Source organism: Ambystoma mexicanum, chromosome 8, assembly GCF_040938575.1.
Source record: "Ambystoma mexicanum isolate Mex_15411 chromosome 8, UKY_AmexF1_1, whole genome shotgun sequence".
NCBI lineage: Eukaryota > Metazoa > Chordata > Amphibia > Caudata > Ambystomatidae > Ambystoma > Ambystoma mexicanum.
The window spans coordinates 154,660,216-154,687,781 of NC_090929.1; the positions used below are offsets into that span (position 1 = coordinate 154,660,216).

Genomic DNA, 27,566 nt, shown 5'->3' on the forward strand with positions numbered 1-27,566 from the left:
AAGGGGGACAGGGTCGTTTTTGAGATATCTGGTCTGAGAGGGGCTCTAATGAGTTCCCCAAAATACGTCCCAACTGGAGAAGACTAGGGAGAGTCCTGTACTTTATGATAGACCCCTGTCAAGTGGCGGGGAACACAGTGGTGTCTATCTATCCTCCCCATACTACCCTTGGTCCATCATCCACTGGCTTGGGGAGGTACCCAGTCCCCTTAATTGACCAGCTTGTTGTCACCACTTTTATAACACAGCCTATCCTTGACGTACCAATTGTTCCTTATCACATTTGTGCTGTGTTGTGAATTAACATTTACAGCACCAAGCACACCTTGATGCATTCTAAATTAATAAGGTCCTGTGAAGCACGCAATTGTAAATTGAGAATGAAGATTAAAATAGTAATGTCATGAATGAACATATTGTTTACTACTTGTTTTCTCTATCTCATCATTTATGAATTTGTACTGAGAGTCATTGTTTCTTTCAGATCACGGATTTACAGCGTTCCCTGGCTCTGAAAGACGTGGTTCTGAATGGCCTGCACATGCGCTTGCTCTCATTCGAGCAGACTTCCTACGATGGAGTATTCCTTTGGAAGATTCCAGAAATTAGCAGAAAGTGTCATGACGCCATCACTGGAAGAGTAACGAGTTTATACTCTCCAGGTACAGTATGCCAATTCATTGACAATAATGCAGAAGTTTTCAAAGAGAGATGTGTGTCAAGGGCATGCTGCTCAAAATGCCACCGTTTTCCATCATCTCTGCATCAATATATCACAGAACAGGTGGGCTCAGACCTGCCTATTTTATAGCATTCCCCATGAATTCCCTAATATTTCGGAGAGTCAAATCTGATGGCCACCTATTGCGGTCAGCGGCAATACTTCAATGCATTTCAGTTACAGAGTAATATTTGTCAAGACTCCATTCTTAGAGTCTGAGCTCACCAGGATAAATGAAAGGAGTCTGAAGGGCTGGTTCAAAGAATTTTATATAAATTAGAATGTGAGATTTCCTCCAACTCCCTGAAAATGGTGAATCATTTGCCACTTTTGGTCTAATTGCTGCCTCCCTGCATGTGGTTCTCTAAGAAGGTGCTTTGTATTGCTTTGCCCTGGATATGGTCTGGGGGATACAGTGGGGGCAAAGACTTTTCTACTGCCACCCTCTGTAACCTTCCTGATCCCGATCCTCTCCCACATCTTCCTTATACAGCCCCCATGCACGTTGGTTACCTGTATACTACCGACCCCTCTTCAAATTCCTCCTCGTCATATTTAAATCCATCTATGGACTCCACCCAACCCCCCATCATTCTGGCCAAATTCATCGTCTTCTACTCCCCTCTCACACTCTTTCCTCCCACGCACTTCTCTGCCTATCGGTCCCATTAACCTACTGTGCTGCCTCCCACTTCTGCTCTTTCACGCGACTGGCAGCTTTCTACTGGAACTCTCTAACCAAAGAAATCAGAAATATTGCCTCTGTTCAGGGCTTTAAATTATATTTAAAACGCTACCTCCTTCACCCGAAACATGGCACCTCGCTGTTATTTTGCATCATTACTCTCTTGACCTTCAGCGCTATAGAGACTGGGCACACCTGTGTTTGTGCGCATGTGTGTTCTTATGATGAGCTGTGTGTTTAATATCTTGAAAGGCTTTCTAATTAATGCTAGGTCAGCTGTTGCTCATCGTGACATTCATTCAATTTCGGAGGAATTTCAGCCTGATGTTCTATGTCTGACCGAGACTTGGATGACTACTACTTCTGGCCCAGACATCCCCAATATAGCATTTTGCAGTTCGATCGTCCTGCACCGAAATCTGGTGGAGGGGTTGCCATCATGTTTAAGAGCTTGCTTGGTTCCTCTACTATTGCTCTGACTCACAAACTCCCATGTGAACTATTGCTAGTTAAGATCCAGCCTTCAGCTGAGAGTTTGACTCATTTCCTGATAGTTTATCACCCGGGCGCAACTAATCCGTTTTTGGATAGCCCAGCTTGTTGCTGACCTTTCTTTGATGCATTCTAAATTAGTCTTCTCCAGCATTGGATCTTTCATGGATTCACATGCTTTGAATATTCCCCGTCGTCAGGCTGGGAATCCCCGGTACATTATATAGACCCTTTCCCGTAGGAAAACTTTTTCGACGCTTATGCGTCCTATCCACCTCGTTTTGTATCATGCGTGCCCGTGCCGTCAGGACGTCATGATATAAATACAGGCCCCGCCCCCGCGCTCCCTCAGATTTCAACCGTCTTTCAAAGTAGTGGGATCCTCGTGTTTACTACTAGTGAAAACTAGGTTGTTTTTTTTTTATTTTTTTGTCTGTTTCGCGTAAGCGAAGTTCAAATTCTGGAGAATTATGTCTGGAAAGGCGTTATTTCGCCCATGTGCAACTTGTGGCCTCAAAAAGGTTTATGAAGGAGACGGCCACATGGACTGTATCTACTGTCTCCACCCGCACCACACGGCGGATACATGTGAGATATGCCAGGGTTTCTCCCAAAAAACCCTTAAGGACCGAAAAAGAAGGCTGGTCGACTGGCTTAATGACGGAGCGGGTGCCTACCCGGCTTCGGAAGTTGGCTCCACGGCCTCCAGGAGCAAGTCGGAGCCTCCATCGAAGAAGGTGCGGCCAGCAGAAATTCGTGCTGAGGACAAGCATAAGGGGAAACAGGCTGGATCCTCCTCATCACATAAAAAGCCCTCCTCCTCCTCATCATCTAAGACGGAGAGGCTAGCGCTGTCAAAATCCTCCTCAGGGGACCGTCCCAGGTCTTCCGTGAGTCGGGAAGCTTCAGCCGGGAAGTCGGCATCGAAATCGACGACGAAGTCTAAGGGCTCGACGACGACGACTTGCTCGTCGACCTCAGTGTCATTGACGATGCCTATTACCGTTCAAGCAGCGGTTGGGATTCCTTCGTCGACGGAGACTCAGTCTATGTCTTGGCTGCCTGAGGTCTATGACCCGATCCCCCCTGAGGTCTTACTGCAGCCAGACACGGCCTGCTTGGCGGAAGGGGAAGGTGACAGGGTTCTGCAGCCATCGGATTTAGGCTTAAGGCCTTCCACGTCGACGACGACGGCGACGAGTGCGAGCGGGGGTATGGTACCTATATCATCCACGTTACTGACCCCCCAAACGGTTTTGTCTCTGGATGTGCTTAATACTCTTCAGAAGCTACTACAGCGGATGGATACGCAGTTCCCTCAACCTGGGACGTCATCGTCACTTTTGTCTGTACCTTCCGTCGACGAGCAAACTTGTATTGCTCGCTCGTCGACGAAACACCCATCGGCTCCCCAGGCGGCGAAAGATCGTCCTCGAGCTCAGGAGGAGGGTGAGTTGTCGGAGTCCGACTCTATACGTGATGACTCGGGGTCAGACATCTCCCTGTCACCGTCGAGGGACCCGACATGGAATTCGGATGTAGAATTGGAGTCTACGAGGAGCCATACACAGCCATATCCCCCCTGATGATGTGGGAGCCTTCCATGCAATGATGGGGAAAGCGTGTTCCGAATTCGGCTTGATTCCTGAGGAGCAGAGGAAAGACTGTTTCCTTTTTGACCATATGGGTCAAAGGAGAAAATCGGTATTTGCCATTCCAATCCTTGACCACGTGTGGCAAGAAGGTCTCAAGACGATGCGCCATCCATTCTCGGAACCAGCCATAAAGGGACGGATCGAGAAAAAGTTTAAAGCTCCGGAGTCCACTCCAAAATGTCTAACATCACAGCCTCTGTCTGACTCGGTGGTGTCGGCGGCAGCGGCTAGGAAGGCCAGGGTCCAGCAAAAATGTTCAACGCCACCGGAAAGCGAGGCTAGGAGGCAGGACGCATTTGGAAAGAAGGTGCTCTCGGTCGGAGCGACGACAGTAAGAGCAGCCAATTCCTTAGCGATCGTGTCACGATATGATAGGGAAATGTGGCACAAATTAGCCCCTATCCTAGAACACCTGCCAGACGAACACCGGAAAGCAGCTATGTTACTGGTGCGGGACGGCGAAGAGGCCTCGAACCACGCTATTAATATCGCAGTTGACCTAGCAGAGTCTGGTTTCAAACAAATCAACCATGGAGTAGTGCTTCGTCGACAAGCGTGGCTCAAATGTACTACTTTCCGTCCTGAAGTACAGTACAAAGTCCTGGACATGCCATGCGAAGGGGAGCACCTGTTTGGCGAAAAGGTTGATGAAGCGCTAAAAGGGATGAAAGAAGACACGGATACTGCTAGGTCCCTCGGCGCCCTTCAAACGGGTAGAAATTTTCGCTCTTTTCGCCCCTTCAGAGGTGCTTCTGGAAACTCCCGCTTTGGTGCCTCGAGGGACCGTGGATTTAACAGGCCCTCGTACTCTTCACAAGGGTTCAGACGAGCGTCCCAGTCGGCACGTGGAAGCAGGGACTATCAATCCTCCAGGCGGCGAGGCTCAGGTCCGTCGTCAACGAAGAACAAGCAAACCAGCAACCAATGACGGCCTTCGGAACGTCCTGGGGGGTCGAGTCTCTCATCACTTCGACCGATGGAAATGCATCACCAGAGATCGATGGGTCCTAGACACGATTCGCATGGGTCATGCGCTACAATTCAAAGACAAGCCTCCGCGTCTTCCTCCTTTATTCTCGACACAGCCCCACCTCCAAATCCTACGACAAGAGGCGGCGCTTATGTTGCGAAAAGGGGCGGTAGAGAGAGTTCCTACAGGTACAGGAAGGCCAAGGAGTTTATTCCAGGTTCTTTGTTGTCAAAAAGCCAAACGGCAAATGGAGGCCCATTCTGGACCTAAGGGTACTCAACAAGTGGCTAAAGAGCCAAAAATTCAAAATGCTAAAACTCCAAGAGGTTATCAGATCGGTGCAACCCATGGACTATCTATCATCACTAGACCTTCAGGATGCTTATTTTCACATCCCAATACGCCCACGACACAGGAGATATTTAAGATTCGTCGTCGGGAGAAAGCATTTTCAGTTCAAGGTCCTCCCGTTCGGACTCAAGTCCTCCCCCAGGACGTTCACCAAGTGCTTGGCCCCTATAGCGGCCCATTTAAGGAAGGATGGTCATCATGTCTATCCATATCTAGACGACTGGCTAGTCAGAGGGTCATCCAGGGAACAAACACGAGACAGTCTACGAGCCACAATGTCCATATTACAGGAACTGGGCTTCGCAATAAACTTCAACAAGTCCTCAGTAGAGCCTTCGAGGACCTTGGTCTTTCTAGGAGCGGAGTTTCATACACACACAAGCCTGGTGAAACCATCCAGCGAAAGAATTCAGAAACTTCAAAACAAGGCGTCGGAATGGAGAGGCGGTACCAAGGTCTCTGTGCGCAAGTACATGTCCCTGCTAGGGACCATGTCGTCCTGCATTCCGTTAATAAACAACTGCCGTCTGTTTATGAGGCCTTGCCAGGAATTTCTAGCGGACCGTTGGGCGCAGAGCAGAGGTCGCTGGTCCGACAGACTGGTCGTCGACGAACAACTAGTTCAAGCACTCGGCTGGTGGAAAGTGTCTACTCATCTAACGAAAGGGATGCCTCTACTGGAACCAGAGTTCCAAAAGACGGTGGTGACGGATGCATCGCTGAGCGGATGGGGGGCTCATCTGGATATGTTACAGGTACAAGGCCAGTGGTCTTTGCAGGAGTCCTCTCTGCATATCAACCTGCTAGAACTGAGAGCAGTGCGATGGGCTCTGAAGTCTTTTCTTCCGCAACTGAGGGACTCGGTGGTGCGTGTCATGACGGACAACACCACTACGATGTTCTACTTGAGGAAACAAGGAGGGACACGTTCCAGGTCCCTATCGACGGAGGCACAGAAAATCTGGCACTGGGCCCTGCAACACAACATGCAAATCTTAGCGTTTCACCTACCAGGAGTGAAAAACGTGGAAGCCGATGCTCTCAGCAGAGAAATGAACGAAGTTCACGAATGGGTGCTGAACGACCAACAACTTCAACAAGTATTCAAGGAATGGGGACACCCTTCCATAGACCTGTTTGCAACGAAGAACAACAAGAAATGCCATCAGTACGCAAGCAGATGGCCTCAGCAGGACTCACTGGGGGATGCGTTCTCATTCCCATGGACGAACAAATTCCTGTACGCATTTCCTCCTTTTCCCCTTGTCCGGAGGACGTTGCAATGGATCCTCAGGTACCCATGTCGGGTAATTCTGGTGGCCCCATACTGGGCCAGACAGGTGTGGTTTTCAGACCTACTACACTTAGCGGCGGCGGAACCGATGAGATTCCAGAAGACCCCCGACCTTCTGTCTCGACAGGAGGGTGTCGTTTGGCATCACGACCCGGACAGCCTCAAATTGACGGCCTGGCTCCTGACTTCACCGAATTTGGTCGGCTAACGATTCCGGAGGACTGTCGACGTATCTTGCAAGCGGCAAGAGCACCTTCCACAAACGCCTCATACGCGTACAAATGGAAAAGGTTCTGTCAATGGTGTGAGGATCAACCAGGTTTGGCCCCGCAATCGATTAGGCCGGAACAGCTCCTTCCATACTTGCTGTTATTAGCTCAAAAGGGCCTGTCGGTGTCGTCAATAAAAGTACACCTAGCAGCCATTTCCAGGTTTACTCGTCGACGGCACTCGGCACCATTGTTCAGCGACCGCCTGATTAAACACTTCCTTAAAGGCCTCTTTCGGAGTTTCCCTCCAGAGAAGAAATTTCCACCGGAGTGGAGCCTCAATCTGGTCTTAACGTCTCTTATGAAACCTCCTTTTGAGCCAATGTCATCATCGTCTCTAAAGTTTCTGTCGTGGAAATTGGCCTTCCTGGTGGCCATCACTTCAGCCCGACGTATTTCAGAAGTTCAAGCTCTAATGGTGGACCCACCATACTTACGATTTTTCAAGACCAAGGTAGTCCTAGCCACTAACCCACAGTTCATACCAAAAGCTCCTTCGGTGTTTCATAAACACTCTTCTATCGTGTTGCCTACGTTTTTTCCGGAGCCATGCTCGGGAGCGGAGCGCATGCTACACACATTGGATGTAAAAAGGGCTCTCAAGTTTTATCTTCATCGTACGCAACCGTTCAGAGAAACGAGACAGCTGTTTGTGGCCTATGGGTTGGGTGCTAGAGGAAAAGCCATTTCAAAGCAAGGACTATCAAGATGGGTGTCATCTACCATTTCGTACTGCCATTCCAGGGCAGGAAAGCCTCTTCTACGACGGCCAAGAGCTCATTCAACTAGAGCAGCGGCATCGTCGACGGCACTGTGGGCCGGAGTCCCTCTAGGGGACATCTGCATGGCGGCTACCTGGGCGTCTACACACACCTTTACCCGCCATTACTGCCTGTCGCAGCAACATGCCGAAGACACCCGGATGGGACAGGCAGTGCTTCGACACCTATTCCAGTAAGGTAAGCCCCGGCTGCGGGGTTGCATCCTGTGGAATTTATGACTGTATGTGGTCCGTTTTTTCCTATGTAAACTATTACTGATGTATACATGATCATAGGGAACGGCCTTTTGCGAAGAAAGTATATGGGTTTGCATGCACACCTCCTCTTGGGGGTAGTACTGCTATGTAATCTATTCAAAGCATGTGAATCCATGAAAGATCCAATGCTGGAGAAGGGAATAGTTTCTTACCTGTAACTCCATTTCTCCAGCATTGGTATCTTTCATGGATTCACATGCGCCCTCCTGCCTCCCCTGATCATGCAAACCGGTTCCCCCACTACTTTGGGGGCCGAAATCTGAGGGAGCGCGGGGGCGGGGCCTGTATTTATATCATGACGTCCTGACGGCACGGGCACGCATGATACAAAACGAGGTGGATAGGACGCATAAGCGTCGAAAAAGTTTTCCTACGGGAAAGGGTCTATATAATGTACCGGGGATTCCCAGCCTGACGACGGGGAATATTCAAAGCATGTGAATCCATGAAAGATACCAATGCTGGAGAAATGGAGTTACAGGTAAGAAACTATTCCCATCCTTAGTGATTTTAATCTACACCCTAACAATCCTAATGATCAGCAAGCCGACAGATTGGTTTCTTCTCTGGCCGACTGCACTTTTACTCTGAGAAATCACTGTACCACCCATATGGGAGGCAATCAGCTAAATCTAATCTTTCCTGAATTTCACGGTCTTTACACCTTTCCTCCCCGGCCTCTGTTATAGTCGGATCACTATCTTCTGCCTTTCCCCCTCTCTTTCCCAATGTCCAAACATAGACCTAAGGTCCTACTCAAGGCTTGTCGACATCGGTCCACGGTTTCCCTTGATTCTATCTCAGATTTAATCGCAGTCCTCACTCAAAGAGGAATAACAAGCAAAACAAAAAAATCATTGTAGCGCCCTGATTGATGCCATACAGACGACAGCAGGCACCCTGGCCCCATCCAGGCGCTCAGCGGGACGTGTTAAGCGTTCTTCTCCATGGTTCTCCTCAGCACTCAGCCTGTTGAGGCAACAATGCCGGCAAGCTGAACGGAGGTGGCATAGCTATATTGAACCCTCCACTAAACTAGCCTATATACAGGCACGCACCACATATCACATTGGTATAAAAAAGCCAAAACTTGTCATTTTGCAGAGCGCATTTTAACAGCACCTTGCTCTGTTCGAGAACTTTTTCAAGTTGCTGAGGAGCTCACCACTCCTATACGACTTCCTTTAAAGATCTTGCAAACACAAGCACACTGTGATTGTATTGCTTCCTTTTTCAGGGACAACGTTTGTAGCATTCGGGAATTCATAAATATAGGAAGGCCAGTTCATGTAGACCCTCCAGCTTTGATTTTCAATACTGTAGAAATATCACCTAGTGCCTTTCAGTTCAGTATATTGACAGACAGTATGTTCTCTTCCATACTCCTGAAGCTTAGGTCTGCCTCCCCTACTGATCCAATACCCCTTCACACTACACTCTTCAAGCTGCTTCTAGCAAGTCTATCTCTGTGTTTACTGCAGCACTTCAATACTCTTTCTCGACATGGCACATTCCTGAGCCCCTCAAACATGCTGTGTTTTCTCCTCTACTAAAAAAGGCACATTCTGATCCTGCAATAGTGGAGAACTACCGGCTGATCTCGCTGCTTCCATTCCTCATGAAATTTATGGAATCTATTGTGACCCCCTCAGTTTTCCGCCTTCCCGGAATTTAATCACTTGCTTCATCCTTTTCAGTCTGGCTTCCATCCCGGTATGGGCACAGAATCCGTGATGGTTGCTCTCATGGACGATATTGCTCTGCTTCAGGACTGCAGAGAGGTGGGAGCTCTGATTCTCCTTGACCTCTCTGCGGCCTTTGACACTGTTGACCGGGAGAGCCTGCTTCATTGTCTTGGGTAGGCGGGAATCACGGGCATCCCACTGAAGTGGTTCACCTCCTTCTTGTCTGACCGGGTTCAAACTGTTCCCTTCCCCCTTTTACTTCTCTGTCCACGGCTTTGAATTGTGGAGTCCCCAGGGATCCGCTTTGTCTATCCTTCTGTTTAACTTATACATACAGGCTCTGGCAAATTTAATTGCTACTTATGGGGTGCACTTCTATTCATATGCACATGACACCCAGATTCTCTTTCTTCTTAACCTACCATCATCTGACGCCCCCTCAAAAATTGAAGGACGGTCTGTCTGCAGTCGCGGATTGGATGGTCAATAATTGGCTCAAACTTAACGAAGATAAAACCAAGGTTCTCTTATTTGGCTTAAATACCACAGGACAGCCCTGGGCCTGTGATTACTGGCCATCCCCTTTGGGCCCATGTCCTGAACCTACTGCGATAGTGAAGAGCCTAAGGATCAAACTAATAGCCACGGGCTCTAGAGAAAACCAGATTTCTGCAGTTTGCCAATTAGGCTACACCGAATTGAAAGGATTGAAAAAAGTCTTGCCATTCCTGCTGTTCGAATCTAGGTCCATAATTGTGACTGCATCTATTATGAGTTCCCTGGACTATTGCAATGGAATTTTTTGGGCCAACCTGACGCTATACTCCAACGCCTGCAACCTCTCCAAAATGCAGCAGCCCGCCTTGCTCTGAGAGCCCCCAGACTAACTCATTCTCAGGGCCTACTTCGTCTACTTCACTGGCTCCCCATCAGGTGCCGGGCCAGGTTTAAAATCCTCTGTCTTGTTCATCGGGCCATTCTTGATGGTGGGGCAACATCTTTGCAATCCAAACTTGTGCCCTACATCCCTAGCAGACATCTCTGATTGGCCTATCAATCTTTGCTGCGCATTCCTAGGTTCCGTCGTGCCAGAGCTGGAGGAAGATCCTTTATGGTTCTGGCCCCCACGCTCTGGAACGTTTTGCCTTCCGATCTTCGTACTATTTCTGAATATCGTCTCTTTCAAAAAGGCTTTAAAAACGTATTTGTTCTAGTTTTGCTTTTCATGGTGCCCTCTTTTTCTCTCACCCAACCTAGCGCCTTGATGCCTTTTTCGGTCTTTGCTATGATCTATAAATATCCTTACAATAAAATACAATACAAGTGTTGGTGTGGTGAGAGGTGTGAAATGGTTTGTAAAGCCCAGCAAGAAGCTGCGTGACACTGCACCAGAGGAGCAGGTAGGTAGGTAGATGTACAAGGTAGGTGGTAGTGTTATGGGGGACTTTCACATGCAGGAGAGGAAATAGCCTGTTCCTCTGAGGATGTGCATAGCTGCACCCTCTCAACAGGCCACTCAAACCTGAGTATTGGCATTGCCTTGTACAGCAGTAGCATCATCCTGGAGGTTGCCATGCTCACCTGAACATTGTATCTATGTTGATTTTATTTTCATGATGTGAACTAATCGGTTGAAAAATTGGTAGAACATGCTCACCTATCTTACAGTTGCTACTTAGTTTACAAGTACCAAAAGAAGTTAAGAAGTAGACTAGTAAAATAGTCTGCACTTATTTCTTGCAAGTACTGTAATGCTCCTTGTAAAAGAGCTACTGCTTTGCTGGCAGTGGAGTAGATTCAGTTTGCATGGTCCATTCCTTAATGTTTCAGTGATTTCAAGGCCTGTGTTCAATGATGCAAAAAGACCCACACTCTGAGGAAAAGACGGCAACTGGAAGGTGGAGCAGCAGTCCTGGTGTGTGGGATGGGTGCCCTGGCCTGGGTGTGCCCATAGGCCATGGGAGCCTTCAGGAAATGCTGTCGTACCTGGACTGACACTGTGGTGCTCTATCATGACCTTTTGGGGGCGGCTAGTCCTACTGCTGGAAAGTTGACTTGCCAGTGCAAGAGGTTGCAACCACCACGGAGCACCGTCTCTAAGTTCAATCTCCCTGCAAAGGGTTTAGGGCGCATGGCTGTGGCTGTGTGTTTTTGTGTTGAGGTGTAGTCATGTCATCTGAGAGCAGTTATTTGGGGGAATGGAAGACATAGACATCCTAAGGAAAGCTCTTCCACTCTTTGTAACTCCAGGCAGCATGCTTAAATCATGTAAAAACTCCTTGCTTGTGCTGTCTCTCTGCTATACACGCATAGTCTATTTTCTCAAGCTCTCAGGGTCCCCTGGTTTCCACCTGCCTCTTTTTGGAAACTCTGGACAGATTTTGGGGGCAAATTGCTGTAGAGAAAGCACCTGTCCTGATTCATCTGGTATGCACCTGACCTGTCAAACACATTTCTTTGCCCAACAGCATTTCACTGATGGGCAAAAGACCTGGGAGGTGTAACTGGCTCGTAGCCCGTGCATGGCAGGGTGTGGGGTTGTCCTCAGTCGCCCCTGCATCTTTCGGAAGATGTAATAGGGACGTGTGATTTCCCAACCCCAGGCGCACCATCCCTCATACCCAAGTGGGCATGCTTCTCAAACGCCCTAGCACTCAGAGAAGCAGCCTAACCCCTCACCTGCCATTCCCTGACCCTTGCTCCACATTGTGCAGGAGAGAGAGAGAGAGAGAAAGAGAGAGAGAGAGAGAGAGAGAGAGAGAGAGAGAGAGAGAGAGAGAGAGAGAGAAAATAGGAACTGTCTGCCGAGGTCAGTGTGAGAAGGGGAGCGCAGGCGCAGTTTTGGTGAGTGTGAGTGGTAGCAAGAAAGGAGATATACCCGGGGAACCCCTAGTGCCCTTCCCTTTCTACCGCTCTGATGTAAACATTGACCCAATGCCAAGATCTGATTAGCTGCACCTTCCTAAATGCCACCCCATCCCCTTTTCACTTGCATCATTTAGTAACCTTTCATTTTTAGTTCGTCACCTTCTACCCTAGAAGCAGCCCACTCCCTAATACTCCCAAAACTATAAAACTGGAGAGTAAAAATACTCCCAACAAAAAATGGGAGGTAAGCACAGAGGAGCTTGACCCCCTGCTTTCCTCTGCACAGTTTGGTGGCTATGTTTGCACAAGTAGTGCACGTAGTGCCACAGGAAGAAAATCTATTATTATTATTAGTGCCTGATCCGAAGAGGTAAAAATGCATCTTTCAATGTGCATAATTAACTAGGTGCAAAAAAATATTTATTACATTTCTGTTTTACAGTTTAAACATAATTTTGGTTGCTTGTGAAATACTCTCATTGGGATTGAGACTTACTTTTTTCTCCCCCCCCACAAAATAATTTCCCTCACAACTTTATAAAATAGGGAGTAAAATGCTCCCACTTAAATATCGTAATCAGCGCACTGCCCACAAGTATAGCAAATATACACTTCCACCCAAAACCTTTTCCTTAATTAATCAAGGAGCCCTAACATGTTTGTATATATTAATCATGGATTTACCCCATGCACTGACCAACCGGACAACTGCCTCCCGAGATTAGGCTCATACAAGCCAGCAACAGGCCTGTGGATGCACCTGGTATGAAAAATGTTCATCAAAATGAAATCTCACCCTGCAACAAACACATCAGGACACATTTCTGAATACATAGCTGCTTACTTGCACCAGAGCATGGCTTCTCTGTTCTGAGTCACTCCACCATGTTAGCAACATCAACCACGCGCTTCTCCTCCTACCCCACGAACCACACCACTCACACTCTTGCAGGTTTCCAAGTGCCAAGATTGTTGGCCAATCCCCCGTCTGGAATACCCCAGCTACTCATCTAACCCTATCCACAGTCCTCCACAGTCCACCAAGCACATTCCCCCTGCCCTTTATCTGCCTGTGATGCTCCTGTCTGACACCACCTGACTGGAATTAGGCAAACGCACACACCTTACCTCACCCAACACAGGCCGAGAGGAGACTTGGTGTGATATAGGCCTCTGACCCCTACCAGGACAGGTCATTCCCACAACCTGGTTGGGGGTGTGGCGCAGCGTTGTTGGGTCTCTAACCACCTAACAGAACCTTTTCTCTCATCTGCCCACTCACATACACTATAAAGCCCCACTAGCCGATTGCTCAACTCAAATGACTACTCCTTAAAAAACAACATCATCAACACAGGAATCGGGAACCACCACTGTTTATACCCCGCCTTGTGATGCATATCTTTCTACCCCATTGACACATACCAGCACACTCCTGCGGTAAGGTGGGCAATGGGGGTCATGGAGACACCCAACCAAGCCCCTTCTCTTATACCACCTGACAGCAATGCACAGACCTACATGCACATTTGTTCTGTGTGAAAACATTGTTTTGTATTATCCCTTTCTGAAAAACATAGGCCGAAGTTGTCTGTTTGTGGCCAGATCATATTTTAAAGCCTATCACTTAATGGGGTGATCCCCCATTACCCTCTTCCCCCAAGCTTCCGATTACCCCCTGCTTACCTTCTTTCTCTTTCCCCAATGGCCAAAATAGTTGTTAGGCCCATCTTCTTTTTTAGGGCAGTGTTTTTGTGAAAGCTGATTGTCCTTTGCTGTTTTCATGTTGCCTTACACATGTCCTGTAGACAGCCAGACAAGTGGGAGACTGCCTTTAGGTTTCTGACCTCCTGCAAGGGCTGTTCCTTCACCTAGAACCTCATGTGCACACCATGGCTTTCCACCCATTGATCACACAAGACTGTTCTCATCTCCACAAGTGTGTGTAAACAGAAGAAGTGCACTTTACAAAATGGAGGTGGCTGGGGGCATAGTTGGGTGAAGGCTCCGTACTGTATTTCCACCTGAAAATGCTTTTCTACCCTATTTTTAAAAAAGGTTACAAAATGGCCTTGGAAAGGCTGAAGGTATGCCCTTGACCCTCTGTGTGACTATACATTCACATTACTCCTATATGACCTTCAGCAACTCACTGGCAAGCTTGAAGCAAAAGGGTTTCTCTGTGTTGAACAATTATTGTGCAGTTTAATGACTAAAAAGAAACCATTTCCTACATGGTCTGTTTAAATGTCACCATAATACAGACGTGCATATTGAGCAATGTTGGAGAATTTTCTTCACTGTTCAAGCTCACCATAGTAAGCTATTCTATTGATAATGTGATATTTAGATAATACCATGTTCTCCAAATTTCATGCATGCTTACCAGACCAGAATGCTGCCCAGAGCTGAGCTGTGCTCGTCGTCCCACCAGTAGTAAAATCCAGTCTGGTTTTTAGAATGACCGTGACAAACTGTAAAGATTCACCATTGAAATTCCACATATGGCCATTTTTCTCCATGGTAGTAGTTATTGATATCTTGAAAACTCAGCTGGATTTACTATTCGGTGGTCCGATAAGCCAAATGTTATCATCCAATGAGAAAGAACGACCTTGCTAAATATCCTCTCTGCCTTTCAGCATTCTACACAGCAAGATATGGCTACAAGGTCTGCTTGAGGGTTTATTTGAATGGGGATGGACCCGGAAAAGGAACCCATGTTTCCCTGTTCTTCGCCGTCATGAAGGGGGAATACGATGCATTGCTTTCCTGGCCCTTTAAACACAAGGTAAAGATTATGCAGCTATGGTATGTGAAATGGTAATCGGGTGGAATTTAGCATGCATTGATTGCCCTATGGTTAACCAGGTTATTCCAAATCGCCTGCCTGACCCTGTCCTCTAAGGTGCCTGACTCCCGCATGCCGGGCGCCGCGCGGCACGAAAGTGAGGCCGATCCTCGTTTGATGCAGTGTAAAACTGCTTTCATCCGCCGGTAGGCGGAACCGCCGGTGGCCAGCACGAAGGCCACACAAAGGCCTGTTCCTGCGCATGGGAGCGCGGCGTGGCCACCCCCCCTGCTCAATTTAAACTTCCCCGACCGCCCTCCGCAAAGTCCGAGGCAAGCTATCGGAACCAAGTATCCTAATTATCTCCATTCATACAAGGTGAACCTACTGTAAGTACTTTGCCCCTATCCTTGTTCCAATTACTGACATTGCAATGTTACGATTCCCCCTCAGTCGGCCTATTTCGGTTCTCCTTTTACTACGTGGACCGTCATTTCAAGGAGTATAATCACGCATACCAGTACCGGGGATATTACTGTAGCCATGTACTCTGAGCCACTATTATCTGAATGTGTTTCCGGCCACCCTTGAAACTCTCGAACTATAGCATATCATAAGTATTTTGTGCCTCTTGGTCACTAGTAGACCACCTTATAACTGTATTGTGCCTTAAGGTCTCTTACAGACCATTTCAATTGTGTTGTGCCTTAGGTCTCTTACAGACCTTTTCAATTGTGTTGTGCCTAAAGGTCTCTTACAGACCATTTCAATTGTGTTGTGCCTTAGGTCTCTTACAGACCATTTCAATTGTGTTGTGCCTTAAGGTCTCTTACAAACCACTTCAATTGTGTAGTGCCTTATGGTCGCCTACAGACCATTTCAATTGTGTTGTGCCTCATGGTCGCCTACAGACCATTTCAATTGTGCTGTGCCTTAAGGGCGCTTCAAATTATATTGTACCATGCCTGATTTAGGTCACGTCTAATCTAGGCTTACCATTGCCCTGGCCAACAGCCTGTGATTACACTAATCTAGGGCTGCCCTGACCTTTGCCCTGACCTTTGCATTCCAACCATTGGGTTATCCCTATCTAGGTGCCCAGGCTTCCAGCCATACCATAGCATCCTCACTCCCTTCCATTATCTCACTAGTCCCACTCAAGGAGACCCTATCCTGTCCCTATCAACTAGCTCATAGGGAACCCATTCTGGCAGCCAGCACCACCATCATGCACATCAGCGTGCGCCTTCTATTGCACTACCTTCTTACCACACATCTTGCCCTATTCACTCAACCACCCAAGTCAACCACTCCTACCTTTGAGGTTAATAACCTGTCCTGCCCTTACCCACTTGACCCAGCGTCACCCACCATGACTTTGACACCCTCAACGAGTCCTTCAGCAACTACCGTTGACGCTCACCACCCCTGCAACCAGATTAACCAATACCTTAATGACCCAGCTCTCTGGCTCAAACACTTTGCCACAAAACCAACTCCTAACCAACCCTGCCCCCTCACTCTCAGGAACAAGAGACTAGGCACCAGATTCCGCATTCGTCCTTCCCGCACCAACACCACTAAGCAAGCCCCACGCACACCACCCAGTCCGCCCTCGCCCACCGCCACTTGCAAAACTAAGACCACAGGGGTTAAATTGCCTGTGTTCAAGGGTGCCCTCATCAATGCTAGATCTCTCACAGCACACGCTCTTGACATAGCCGACCTTATCACCACTGCCGACCTTGACTTCATTGCCATATCTGAAACCTGGCTACATGCCGCCTCTGGCCCTTCTCTATCCTTGGCCTTACCGCCTGACTATGGCATCACACGCTGTGACCGCTCCTCTGCCCATACTAGAGGTGGCGGCGTGGCATTCATCCACAAAAACTCCCTTGACCTAAGAGTGATATCCGAATCCAAACTTGAATCAGCTGAACTGCTGACAATCAAATTACTACTAACACCTAACCAAACGGCCACCCTCCACCTTATCTACAGACCACCAGGGCCGGCACCCACCTTTGTCAGTGAAATTTCCACTCTTCTTCTTGACAAAACAAAAAACAACTCCCAAACAATAATCTTAGGTGACTTCAATCTTGGTCGCGGCGACCCTAAGGATCCTGTAGCAACTGATCTGGAGTATGCTCTTACTGACCTTGGCCTCACCTTGTACATACAAGAACCGACCCATATCAAAGGCAGGACCATCGATTGGTTAGCCGGTTCCAACTGCAACATCCAGGTCCTCAATAACTCCCCATGCTTATGGTCTGACCATCACATCATAACATTTAACATTGAAGCTACCCCGCGAGCCCTAACACCCATAGCCCCAGCCCTCCCCACCCGCAATAAAAAAAATATAACAAGAGAACAACTTCTCCCACTGTTACTCCCCTCTCTTAATGCGGCGACCAACGCCTGCTCTGATCCCACCTCCCTAGCAGACATCTACAACCAAACGATGCTCACGGCTATTGACACCATAGCACCAATTAAAACCAGGAAGGCTAAACCACGAGCACATCTCAACTCTTGGTTCACTCCACAGCTAAGAATCCTCCGCAAAGCCAAACGCTGTGCGGAAAACCGTCGGAAAAGCCACCCTTCTGATGAGCATAAAGACGGCTTCCTTCTCGCCTCCCTCATTTATAAAGACGCCATCATCATTGCTAAAAAAGAATCGCTTAATAATCGTATCATGCAAGCCGACTCTAATTCCAAGGAACTCTTCAGAGTCCTAAAAGAGCTCGAAACCCCAGTCTCCCCGCCAGACACTTGCACGAAAGACAGCAAATGGTGTGCTAACATTCAAGCAGCCCTCCTAAACAAAATCTCTATGCTCCAATCTAAAATAAATGAAAAGCAGGACTGCCTGAGGCGGGACAACCGCTCTTTCTCCCCTACTAGGCCCACCTTCTCCAACTCTGCCAACACCAAACCTTTCACCTTCGCACCGCTCACTGTCACCGAAGTAGAAAACATCATCCTCAGGATGAAACCATCCAACTGCCAAGGTGACCCGTGCCCAGCTCCCATCATTAAGGACTCCGCCCATGACCTAGCCCCATTCATTACAACCTTCATTAACTCATCCTTTGAAACAGGTATTGTCCCAGACAACCTTAAAGACGCCTGGGTGATCCCGCTACTAGAAAAACCTTCCCTTGACCCAAGCATACCCACGAACTTCCTACCTATTACTACAGTACCATTTCTGCTGAAGATACTGGACCGGGCAGCTTACCTGCAGATCCAAAACCACCTTGAATCAAACAATCTGTTAGGTCTACGACAATCTGGATTTCGGCCCAGACATGGGACCTAAACGGCTCTATTAGACCTAAAAACCCAGATCGAAGTCCTGAAGGACAAGGGCAAATTAGCAATGCTATTACTCCTTGACCTCTCCGCCGCATTTGATTTGGTTAACCACCAGATCCTTTGCAGGCACCTCCACTCTGCTGCCAACTTCAATCCCTCCGCAGCGGCCTGGATCAAATCCTTCCTGAGCAACAGATCTATGAGGGTCTTTGCACCTTCCGCTGCCGCAGCTCCCTCCCCTATTCATTGCGGTGTTCCTCAGGGTTCTTGCGTGTCACCTACTCTTTACAATATCTTTACGAAACCACTCTTTGATGTGCTTGATCATCTGGGTGTCTCCTACACCAACTATGCGGACGACACCAAGATACTCATTCCCATTTCTGGTGATTATCTTGCTGACACCAAGGCCCTCAATGACGTCTACTTGGTCATCCAAGCCTGGATGGCCCAGCACCAGCTATGTCTGAACGACGATAAGACGGAGCTACTTATCCTGGGTACTTCACAACGTCTGAGCAAACTTGAGCCATCCTATCAGTCATTCAACATAGACGGCAACTCCATACAAGTCTCGAAAGACACCAAAACACTAGGCTTTTACCTAGATTCCACCTTATCCTTGTCAAGACAAACTAATGCAGTCAGGTCCACCTCCGCCTACACGTGCAAACTCATTTCAGCCTGCAGACCATTCCTCACCATCCACAATAGCGTCACACTAGCGAGAACACTTATCATGGCAAAAATAGATTACTGCACTGCTCTATATTTAGGCACCAGCCAAGAAAACCTATCCAAACTCCAAACCACCCAGAACAATGCAATTCGAGCGGCCCTGAACATCCCTCGTAACCACCACATCTCAGAAGCCAGAACTAGCCTTAAGTGGTTACCCGTGAAGCAGAGAATTTCCCTAAAAACGCTTGCCCTCACGCACAAATGCCTAGCCAACAAGGCTCCGATCTATCCCTGCAGTCGGCTTTCGCGCCACTCCACTGCCCGTCCACTAAGAATTGCTCAGACTCACTGCCTTACTATCCCCAGGTTTAAGCTCCAAAAAGCGGGAGGCACTAGCTTCCCTGTCCTAGCCTCCAAACTTTGGAACACCCTCCCCGCTGCCATCAGAGCTGAAGACTCCTTCAACACCTTCAAGAATAAAACCAAATCTTGGCTCTTTGACCAGCAATAGTTGTGTTAGACATCTGTCCTACTTACCCAGCCCACCTGTTCCCTTACATGATTTCCAGTCTGCTACCCTCCCAACTACCTCAGGGATACTCATTCTGCGGAGCCTAGGGATACTGTACCCTGTGTAATATTTGTAATTATTAACATTGTATTATGCTGTTTTGTTATACTTTTATTGTAATTTATTTCCCTGTATGTTCTTTTCTTGCAACCTTGTACAAATTGCGCCCTGATGCCCCCGGGCCTGATGGTCTGCGCGTTATAAATAAACAAATACAAATATTGTTGAATTAGGAAGTTCGATCCTTGACTATCCTGTGCCATCGAAACCTGAAGACAAAAATCCCCCATATCACTCGCCGCGATAAAGGCAAATATCACTTTTTTCACATGATCAACCAGTTCTTTTATTTTAAGATTAAGTGGTATGAACTAACATGAGCAAAGGATATAAAAATATAGAACACTCTTAAAAACAGTTATCTTGCTGTGAAAGTTAACGTTGCCTTAACATATGATAATTTTTCCTTAATTAATCCAAGAGCCCTAAGATGTTAGCATATATTAATCATGGATTTAATTGATATCAAACTGATTATAATAAAACGTTTGGAATTAACAACCATAATATCAAACAGTAAGCTATGGGTGAATGTGGCCAGCTGAGAGATTACCTAGTACTGTTCTGGGAATACAAGGAAATGTGATGAGTCAGGAAGGAAGTGGCTCACATACCTTTCCCCTAATTCTCTGGCTTCCGGACCAAGGGCTCCTTTCCTTGCTTTCACTCGGTATTTCCTCTGGAAAAGCAATTTCTTCCTCCAATTTGGTCTCGCACTTCCAGATAGGGCTTTCTGGTACAAACCCCTCTTCTTCCCATGGGTCAGTAAAGGGATATTTACTTGGGGGCTTATCTTGGTGTGAGGATCTAAGTTTTTTCCAGGGCTCTGTATAAGCTTGGGTGATTTCTGATACCCATTTGGAAAATTAAGGAATGCTTTGACCAATGATCAGTGGGCCCGTAGGTTAGGTATCACTGCCACCTCCTCCCCTAAAATGGTGGCTTGTAGGTTAAAGAGGGGGTCTTTCTTCGTGTGTCCATGGACACACTGGGCCCTTTTTTTTAGGGGTTCTCACACATCTCAAAAATATAATTTCTGGGTGGAAGGCACATCCCTTACTCCCTGTTCTAATTGGGCATTTATTCCTAATGACCAAATGGCCTGTATATATTGTATCTCGGTTGCCTCGTGTGCAAAGGGAATGGGTTTTACCTTTGTTTCTTTTGTTGTTTTTCCCTTTTGTGGGGTTAGCTTGATTCCCCTCAGGGTCAGTCGTTTCTCAAAGAAACGAGCTGGGGGTAGATCTCTCTCTTTGACTGGGGTCTCCCTCTGGAACAGCCTCCCTGCCACTCTAAAACTTGAGGAGAACCATCTCCGGTTCCGGAAGCACCTCAATACCTTCCTCTTTGCTTCTGGCTTCTCCCCTCCTCTCCCCTGCTGATTCTACTCTCCCTCGGCACCATGCACCTGGCCACCCTCTGTCCTCCGGGCCCAGGTACCTGCTCATCTTGCCACCCTCACGCACTGCCTCCGGGCCACCCCTTGCAATGGGGTCTGTATCTGTACCCATACAGCCCTCCCCTTTTCTTCCTCCACTTATCAGACCTACCCAGCCTGCTGCCTTAAACCCAGCACTTGCCACTTGCTGGCTGCACTCCCGTTGTTTGTTGCCTTTTTATTTATTAATGTATTATTTGTTTTTTCCTCCTCGCTCCGCACTCTCCTTTTTGCTCCCCCTTCCATGCACTTCTACCCCTCCCCCTCTACCCTGCACTTGCGCGTTCTCAATGTCACTGAGCCTAGTAAGATTGTTGTTCTTGTTCTCCCCTGTTCCCCTTCCCTTGCCTTGTTGCGCTCTGAAAAACTTGTGTATGAGCGTGATAGAAATAAAATATCAATATCAATATCCCCTTTTTTCTACTTCTACACCTAAGGAAAATGCTTGGGCGCTCAACATGGAGACAACTGGATGTTAAATGTGTTGGGCCTTGAGCTTTCTGTGGTTTTTCTTCCTCTGGTGTTACTACTTTAGTGGGTAAGGAATTTAAGGGGCCATACCTAGTTGGATAGCCCTTCCCTTCACAAGAATAACACTTGTGTACTTGTATAACAGGAGAAGAGATTTGGAGACCTGGATAACTCTCTTCCTGGTCCTCCTTTCTCTTACAAGGACCTTCTATTCCTCTTTCTAGGGAATCTACCCTCTTTGGCCTGCTCTTGGTCTACCTGGAATTTAGTTGGGTGGGTGATTAGAGACGAGAGGAATTCAAGATCCTCCAGGTTATCCTCTTGGAGAGAAAGAGCTGAAACGTCTTCCCTTAACCCAGATATGGTCGCAAAGACCTCTGACAGGTTGGAAATGGGTAACTGAGGATTTACCTTTCCCAGTGGTGCTGGATCTTAAACTACCTCACAATAACCTATGCTATTTGTAGGCTTCCTTTCTCCTTCCTTTCTGGTCATGTTCCCTAGAATCTCAGGATTGCTTGTCTGCATAGATAGACCACGGGGTTGATCGCTGTAGCATTCCCCTAAGGGAGTTACAACAGGTAATGGAGTGATTTGGAGAGTCGGCAGCGATTTTTCTTCCAACGGCTCCGGTGCTTCAAAGCCTTCAGGGTTGGAAATGGTGTTCTCACTGCCACAGGCTACCAACATTCTCCCGAGTGTTAAAGGGACCTCACCTGGCAAGGAAGATGTAAAGATTGTGGCCTCGTGGTTTCTTGTTGCTATTGGAAAGAAGGTTTCTCTAGATTTTGTGGAATTGGGAGGGTCCGAATTTTCAGCTCTCTCTCCTATATTTTTGATGGTACGGAGGTTCCCATAGGGTCTCATAAATTAGGTATCACACCAACTTACCCCTTCTAAGCTGAATCGGTCTGTATGCAAGATTCAGGCGAATAAACTTGATCTCGTCTCCATAGGTTAGGAGAGGTAGTCATTCTTAGCTTTCTTGCATGGTCTGTTCCCTAAGGGTGTATCATATAAACAACTGAGTTGTTGGGGAACTCTAGCCTGAGTTCTAGGGATATGACAATGTTATCTCTACTGGGAACACGATACTCGTGGGGAGAAAACAGATTATAGGTGTTCCCCTCCACATTCTTCCTAGCAGGAAAAAGGGCTTGTGAAGTCAAGGGGAGAAACCTGACTCACACCCTTTGGTCCAGATGGCAAATGGTTTATCAAGTTCTCTCTAAGGGCTCCAGCCCACTGGAAGAAAAGATTTATGTGTGCGGAGCTTTTCTCCGATGTGTAACTTGTGGGACAGGACCTAATCTTGGCATGTTGAAAAATGTCGGGGTCCTCCAGTTTGTAACAGCTGAGTATCCCACTCTGACACCATATATGATGAGCCAGGAATGAAATGCAGACACAGGGGAGTCATGTTGTTTTTTTATATACTTTTATTCAAATAATAAGAGGGCTGGAACATGCCACTCTGCCCCTGCTCCAAGAGGTGTTGCCCTACCTCAACCAAAACTAAGGGTCTTTCTGATGTCAAGATGTCCAAAGCAAAATATCCTGTGTCCAAAATCCTATTCTGGTCCTCACAATTTAAAAGTAATTCTCTGGTGCTAAGGGTAATGTCTTTGGCTTGAAAAGTAAACAAATGTTCAAGTTCAACAAAACGCATGACTCTAACAAAAAGGTTTAAACTTAGATGGTGTTCACAAGTCCTGGGAATGTCTCCCTTCCCCAGGTTTCTTTCCAGCAAAACAAAAGTTCCAAAATGTAACCAAGTTCTTTGTAACTCAAGAAGATCACTTCCTCTTCCTGATATTTGCTAATTAACGTCACAGATTTGGCTCCCCCTGGTATATTATCCTGCCAGGACGTTCTTACACAGTTGATTCAATTCACAATGCCAAGGGCATGGGTCTTCCTTAAGATTAGTGTCACACAATTGACTTTGCCTGGTATACTTCCCTGTCAGGACTTTCTTTCATAGTTCATTCAATTCACAAGGGCAATGGTCATCCTCAAGATGGATCCTTTTCTCACAATTGACTTTGTCTGGTTTACTCTCCTGCCAGGACGCTCTTACAAAAGGTTCTCAAGTCTCTTAATTTCTTTCAAGGGTAGGTCTTAGACTCATATTTAAATGCAGGCTTCAGTCTTTGCCATGCTTTTCATATTGAGCTAGTTAGCTCCCGCCACGGTGCCACTCCTTCAAACAACTACAGCACAGAGTGGGGTTCTGTGATCTAGTGATCCTCATAACTCATGCCTACTCCACATCCCAGTTTCTTTAAACGACATATATATATATATATATATATATATATATATATATATATATATATATATATATATATATATATATATATATATATTTGATTGATAGTCAGTCTTTGTCATTAGGCATGAGGAATGGAGGGAACATCCCTGAAAAGGTGGATAGCATGTCTCATCTGATGATGCCAATCCCCGCCCCTATGAGGGTCCCCTCCCCTCATGTGATCCTCCCTCAAATGGCCGTCCCCAGGGTCAGGATCAGGTAGCGGCTGCCATCCCATGGCCACATGAGGAGAGGCTTCCTCTGGGAAAAAAGTGATGACATCATCAGATTCCTCACAAAAAGTAGTCCGACCTCTTATCTGGTATTTTAGCTTGGTGTACTGGTACAAATAGAGTCATTCGATTGCATTTAATATTGCCTTGAATTCATGAGAAGAATCTTTATATTACACTTTACAGTCATCTATCTTTTTTTTGCAATAGGAAAAACTGTGCACGGTGGTTCTAGAAATCCTCCATTATGTTTCCGAGTTGGAAGTATCGAGATATGGATTAAAGGGTGTTTATGAAGAAGATTCCTTATGTCGTTTTTTTAAAAAGTATTTGTATGTACTATATATGAAGTATTACATATGTATATATACATATAGTATTCATGAAGGAGATTCCATAGGCATAACAGTCATAAGTAGTTTGCATGAGTAGTAGTATTGTGTTGTAAGGTTTTTGTAAGATTTTACTGACAAAGGGAGTTCCATCATAAGATGTTGGATAGTGTAAAACAAGTCTTCCAATTTGTAGGCTTCACCTGAAGAGAGGTAGAAAATATTGTTTATCAAAGAGCGTGTTTGGGTTAGACACATTTTTTAAGGAGGCGAGTACGATTACAAAGAAACAGTGGGGACATTTTTCACCAGGGTCGTTTTTCAAATAGTCTTCCAGTTTGTAACTTTCAGGCAGCAACTTTGCAGTTCAGCAGTTCTGCATGATGCAGCGACTCCGAAACCTGCCCTGCGCGGGCTTTGAGCTGTCCATAGGGCTTTGTGGATCATGGAAGAGCCCTGGAGTCATGGTGCTAGATGTCTGAATAGTATTATCCAAATTTTTCTATTTTCCATCACCTAGAGTCAAATATATGTTCTCTTGCATTTTGTGTCAAAGTCGATTTTTGTTTAATTTGAAGGGACAATGTACTTTTAACGCTTCCTTATTCAGGACTCGGGAGGATAGCTCAGGGGCAATGCTCTCGCCTTGGAAGCAAGATGACGCAGAGCTACACAGGTTCGATCCCCGGGTCTGCGGTTAGAATCCTCTGGGTATTAAGCACGTTATAAATAACCAATTACAATTACCCAAGAGGCCTATAGTTTTAATAGTGTGTTGGTACGTTGTCCAGCTTTGAAAACCACTATCTGTATGGCGGGTATTTAAAAGTAAATGCACAGGTCCTGTTTGACAAAGTGTTTTTCCATAGTCAAATATATGTTCTCTTGCATTTTGTGTCAAAGTCGATTTTTGTTTAATTTGAAGGGACAATGTACTTTTAACGCTTCTTATTCAGGACTCGGGAGGATAGCTCAGGGGCAATGCTCTCACCTTGGAAGCAAGACGACGCAGAGCTACACAGGTTCGATCCCCGGGTCTGCGGTTAGAATCCTCTGGGTATTAAGCACGTTATAAATAACCAATTACAATTACCCAAGAGGCCTATAGTTTTAATAGTGTGTTGGTACGTTGTCCAGCTTTGAAAACCACTATCTGTATGGCGGGTATTTAAAAGTAAATACACAGGTCCTGTTTGACAAAGCGTTTTTCCATAGAAAAACAATTTGTGAAGCAGGCCGAGGGGCTATTAAAGAAGAACTCCTTAAGTTGCTTACATTAATATAAGCCTCTTCTGAATCTTTCCCTGAAACTTTCTATTCAGCTCGAAGGGGACTCCTGTGGGACTGTCAACATGCAGTCCTATCTACCACTATGGCACATTGCTGGTTTAATATAGCATTATTTAATATTCTACGAAGAATAATCATGTGATAACTTAACATTGCCGAAGCCAGAGGTCCCGAATAGGAAAGTGACTCAAATTAGGTACTGGCACAGTTATTTCTTGATAATACTACTACAAAATGCTTGGGGATAGCAGCCTACTCATAATGCAACCTTCAGCTTCAAATTTACTTTCAAGTAACTCTTGTTTTTGCCTAATGTATTAGATAGGCACAGTTAGCTGACATGTAGTGTGGTTTGCAATCATAATGAGTACCCTTGAGTAAGCTAAACTGCAGACTTTGTAGGAGCTGGGACGTCATTTCACCAAAATACCTGGGGTAGCGGAAGTGACATCACACGGCCCTTGACCTCTGATGACATCACAGGAAGTGATGTCATTCGACATCACCCAGAAGTGACATCATGGGGAGCAATGGAACACAACCTTTCACCCCATGACAAAACAGAAAGTGGCATCACATAGCATTTTTCCTAAGTACACTATGAAAAATATGGTTCCGATATCACTGTAATATGATATACATTTGATAAAACAATGGATCACCATATGTATCTTTAATATCGGTGTGTGTATAGGCCCGTATTACCAAATTACTGTGAATGCACATAAATGTCCAAGACCAAAGGATAATGATGTGTTATTATATAGCACTTACGCTCAAGTGCTTTGTATAAAACAAATATACCTACTGTATCACCTAACCTGTGTTGGTACTCATTGATTAACCTCAGAAGGATCAGAGTCTGGGATGGCCTTGCCGGGTTTGGAACCTGCAACCTGCAGATCACACACATATGGCAGCAGTGAGCGCTCAACTCACTGAACTATCTTACCGGCTATAGCTATCTTACCGGCTATAATAAAAAGAGCAATTAAATGTCTGAATGTTCTCAAAGTCAGAAAGCGAATTACACTCTGTAGTGGATACCATTGACCTAGTAACTGAGATTTAACAGCAGGCCAGTTCATCTGCAGGTCTGGTGCAAAGTTGGCCACATGTCAAGCCTGCGTGGATCTACTGTTCAGGCTTTTGGGGTTGGCAAAATACATACCATTGGGAGGGTTCATAACTGTGTATACAAGAATAGAGTAGCGCTATGGTCAAACATTTGTACACCGTACGCAAGCATTTAGGCACAAGGAGTTTGTCAAATTGACCGAGGACACCGAGATGAAATGTCTTGTGATGATAGTAACGGCAGAAAAATACATGCTATAACTGCAACTTGCGAAAAGCAAAATACATAGTGCGACATGGATGCTTATTCTACTCTAAATGCTTTTTGGAAGTTTTGTCTGCATTCTGAATTTTAGGTGTTTACGAACGGACTAAATAAGTGACTGACCCCCTGAAGTAAGCCTGAAACAAACCTTTGATTCTACCAATTATTGTATATAATTCCAGGAAGAGAAATGATTTGCTATTCCTATTCTTTCTTATTTAGGGTCACTGCTCAAAGTGTTACACTTGTGGAACCCCCTGTTTTTTTTTTTTTTTAAGAGGCCTTAACAAGAAAGCCAGCCACTCCAAAAATAAAGAGCCTAAAGAGCCACATGGCGCTGGCCAGAGCCCAGGAGTTTCAATTAAAAAAACAAATGTATAATTTCTTTTTTTTAGGAGTAGCAAGGGAGAACTCAGGGGTTGCAGCTGCGACCCCTGGCTATTCCCTAATGACGCCCCTGTGTAAGAGTCAGATGTACATGGACTGTGAATTATTTCATCACATGATTAAGAGTTTTGGGAAACAGTCCTTCATCATTGGTTAATGCCTTTATTTAAAGCTTTATAATTCGTCAATAAGCAGAGTGCACATTCTTATTGTTGCGAGCACCTGGGAGATGCCCATCAACCAATCAGGTTGCTCAAAATGATGGCACTGACGTTCGGAGCAAGGATGGCACAG

General features: G+C 46.3%; 1 protein-coding gene across 2 annotated transcripts in view; it reads left to right on the plus strand.

The window, feature by feature from the left end:
- The window catches only part of TRAF1 (TNF receptor associated factor 1), a 474,790-nt gene that overhangs the window by 436,065 nt on the left and 11,159 nt on the right, over positions 1–27,566 (plus strand). For both annotated transcript variants that reach the window (XM_069609529.1, XM_069609528.1), the window contains 2 exons: positions 485–662; positions 14,672–14,820. In XM_069609529.1, coding sequence (XP_069465630.1) covers positions 485–662; positions 14,672–14,820 — 327 coding nt within the window. The remainder of the gene's footprint in view (positions 1–484; positions 663–14,671; positions 14,821–27,566) is intronic.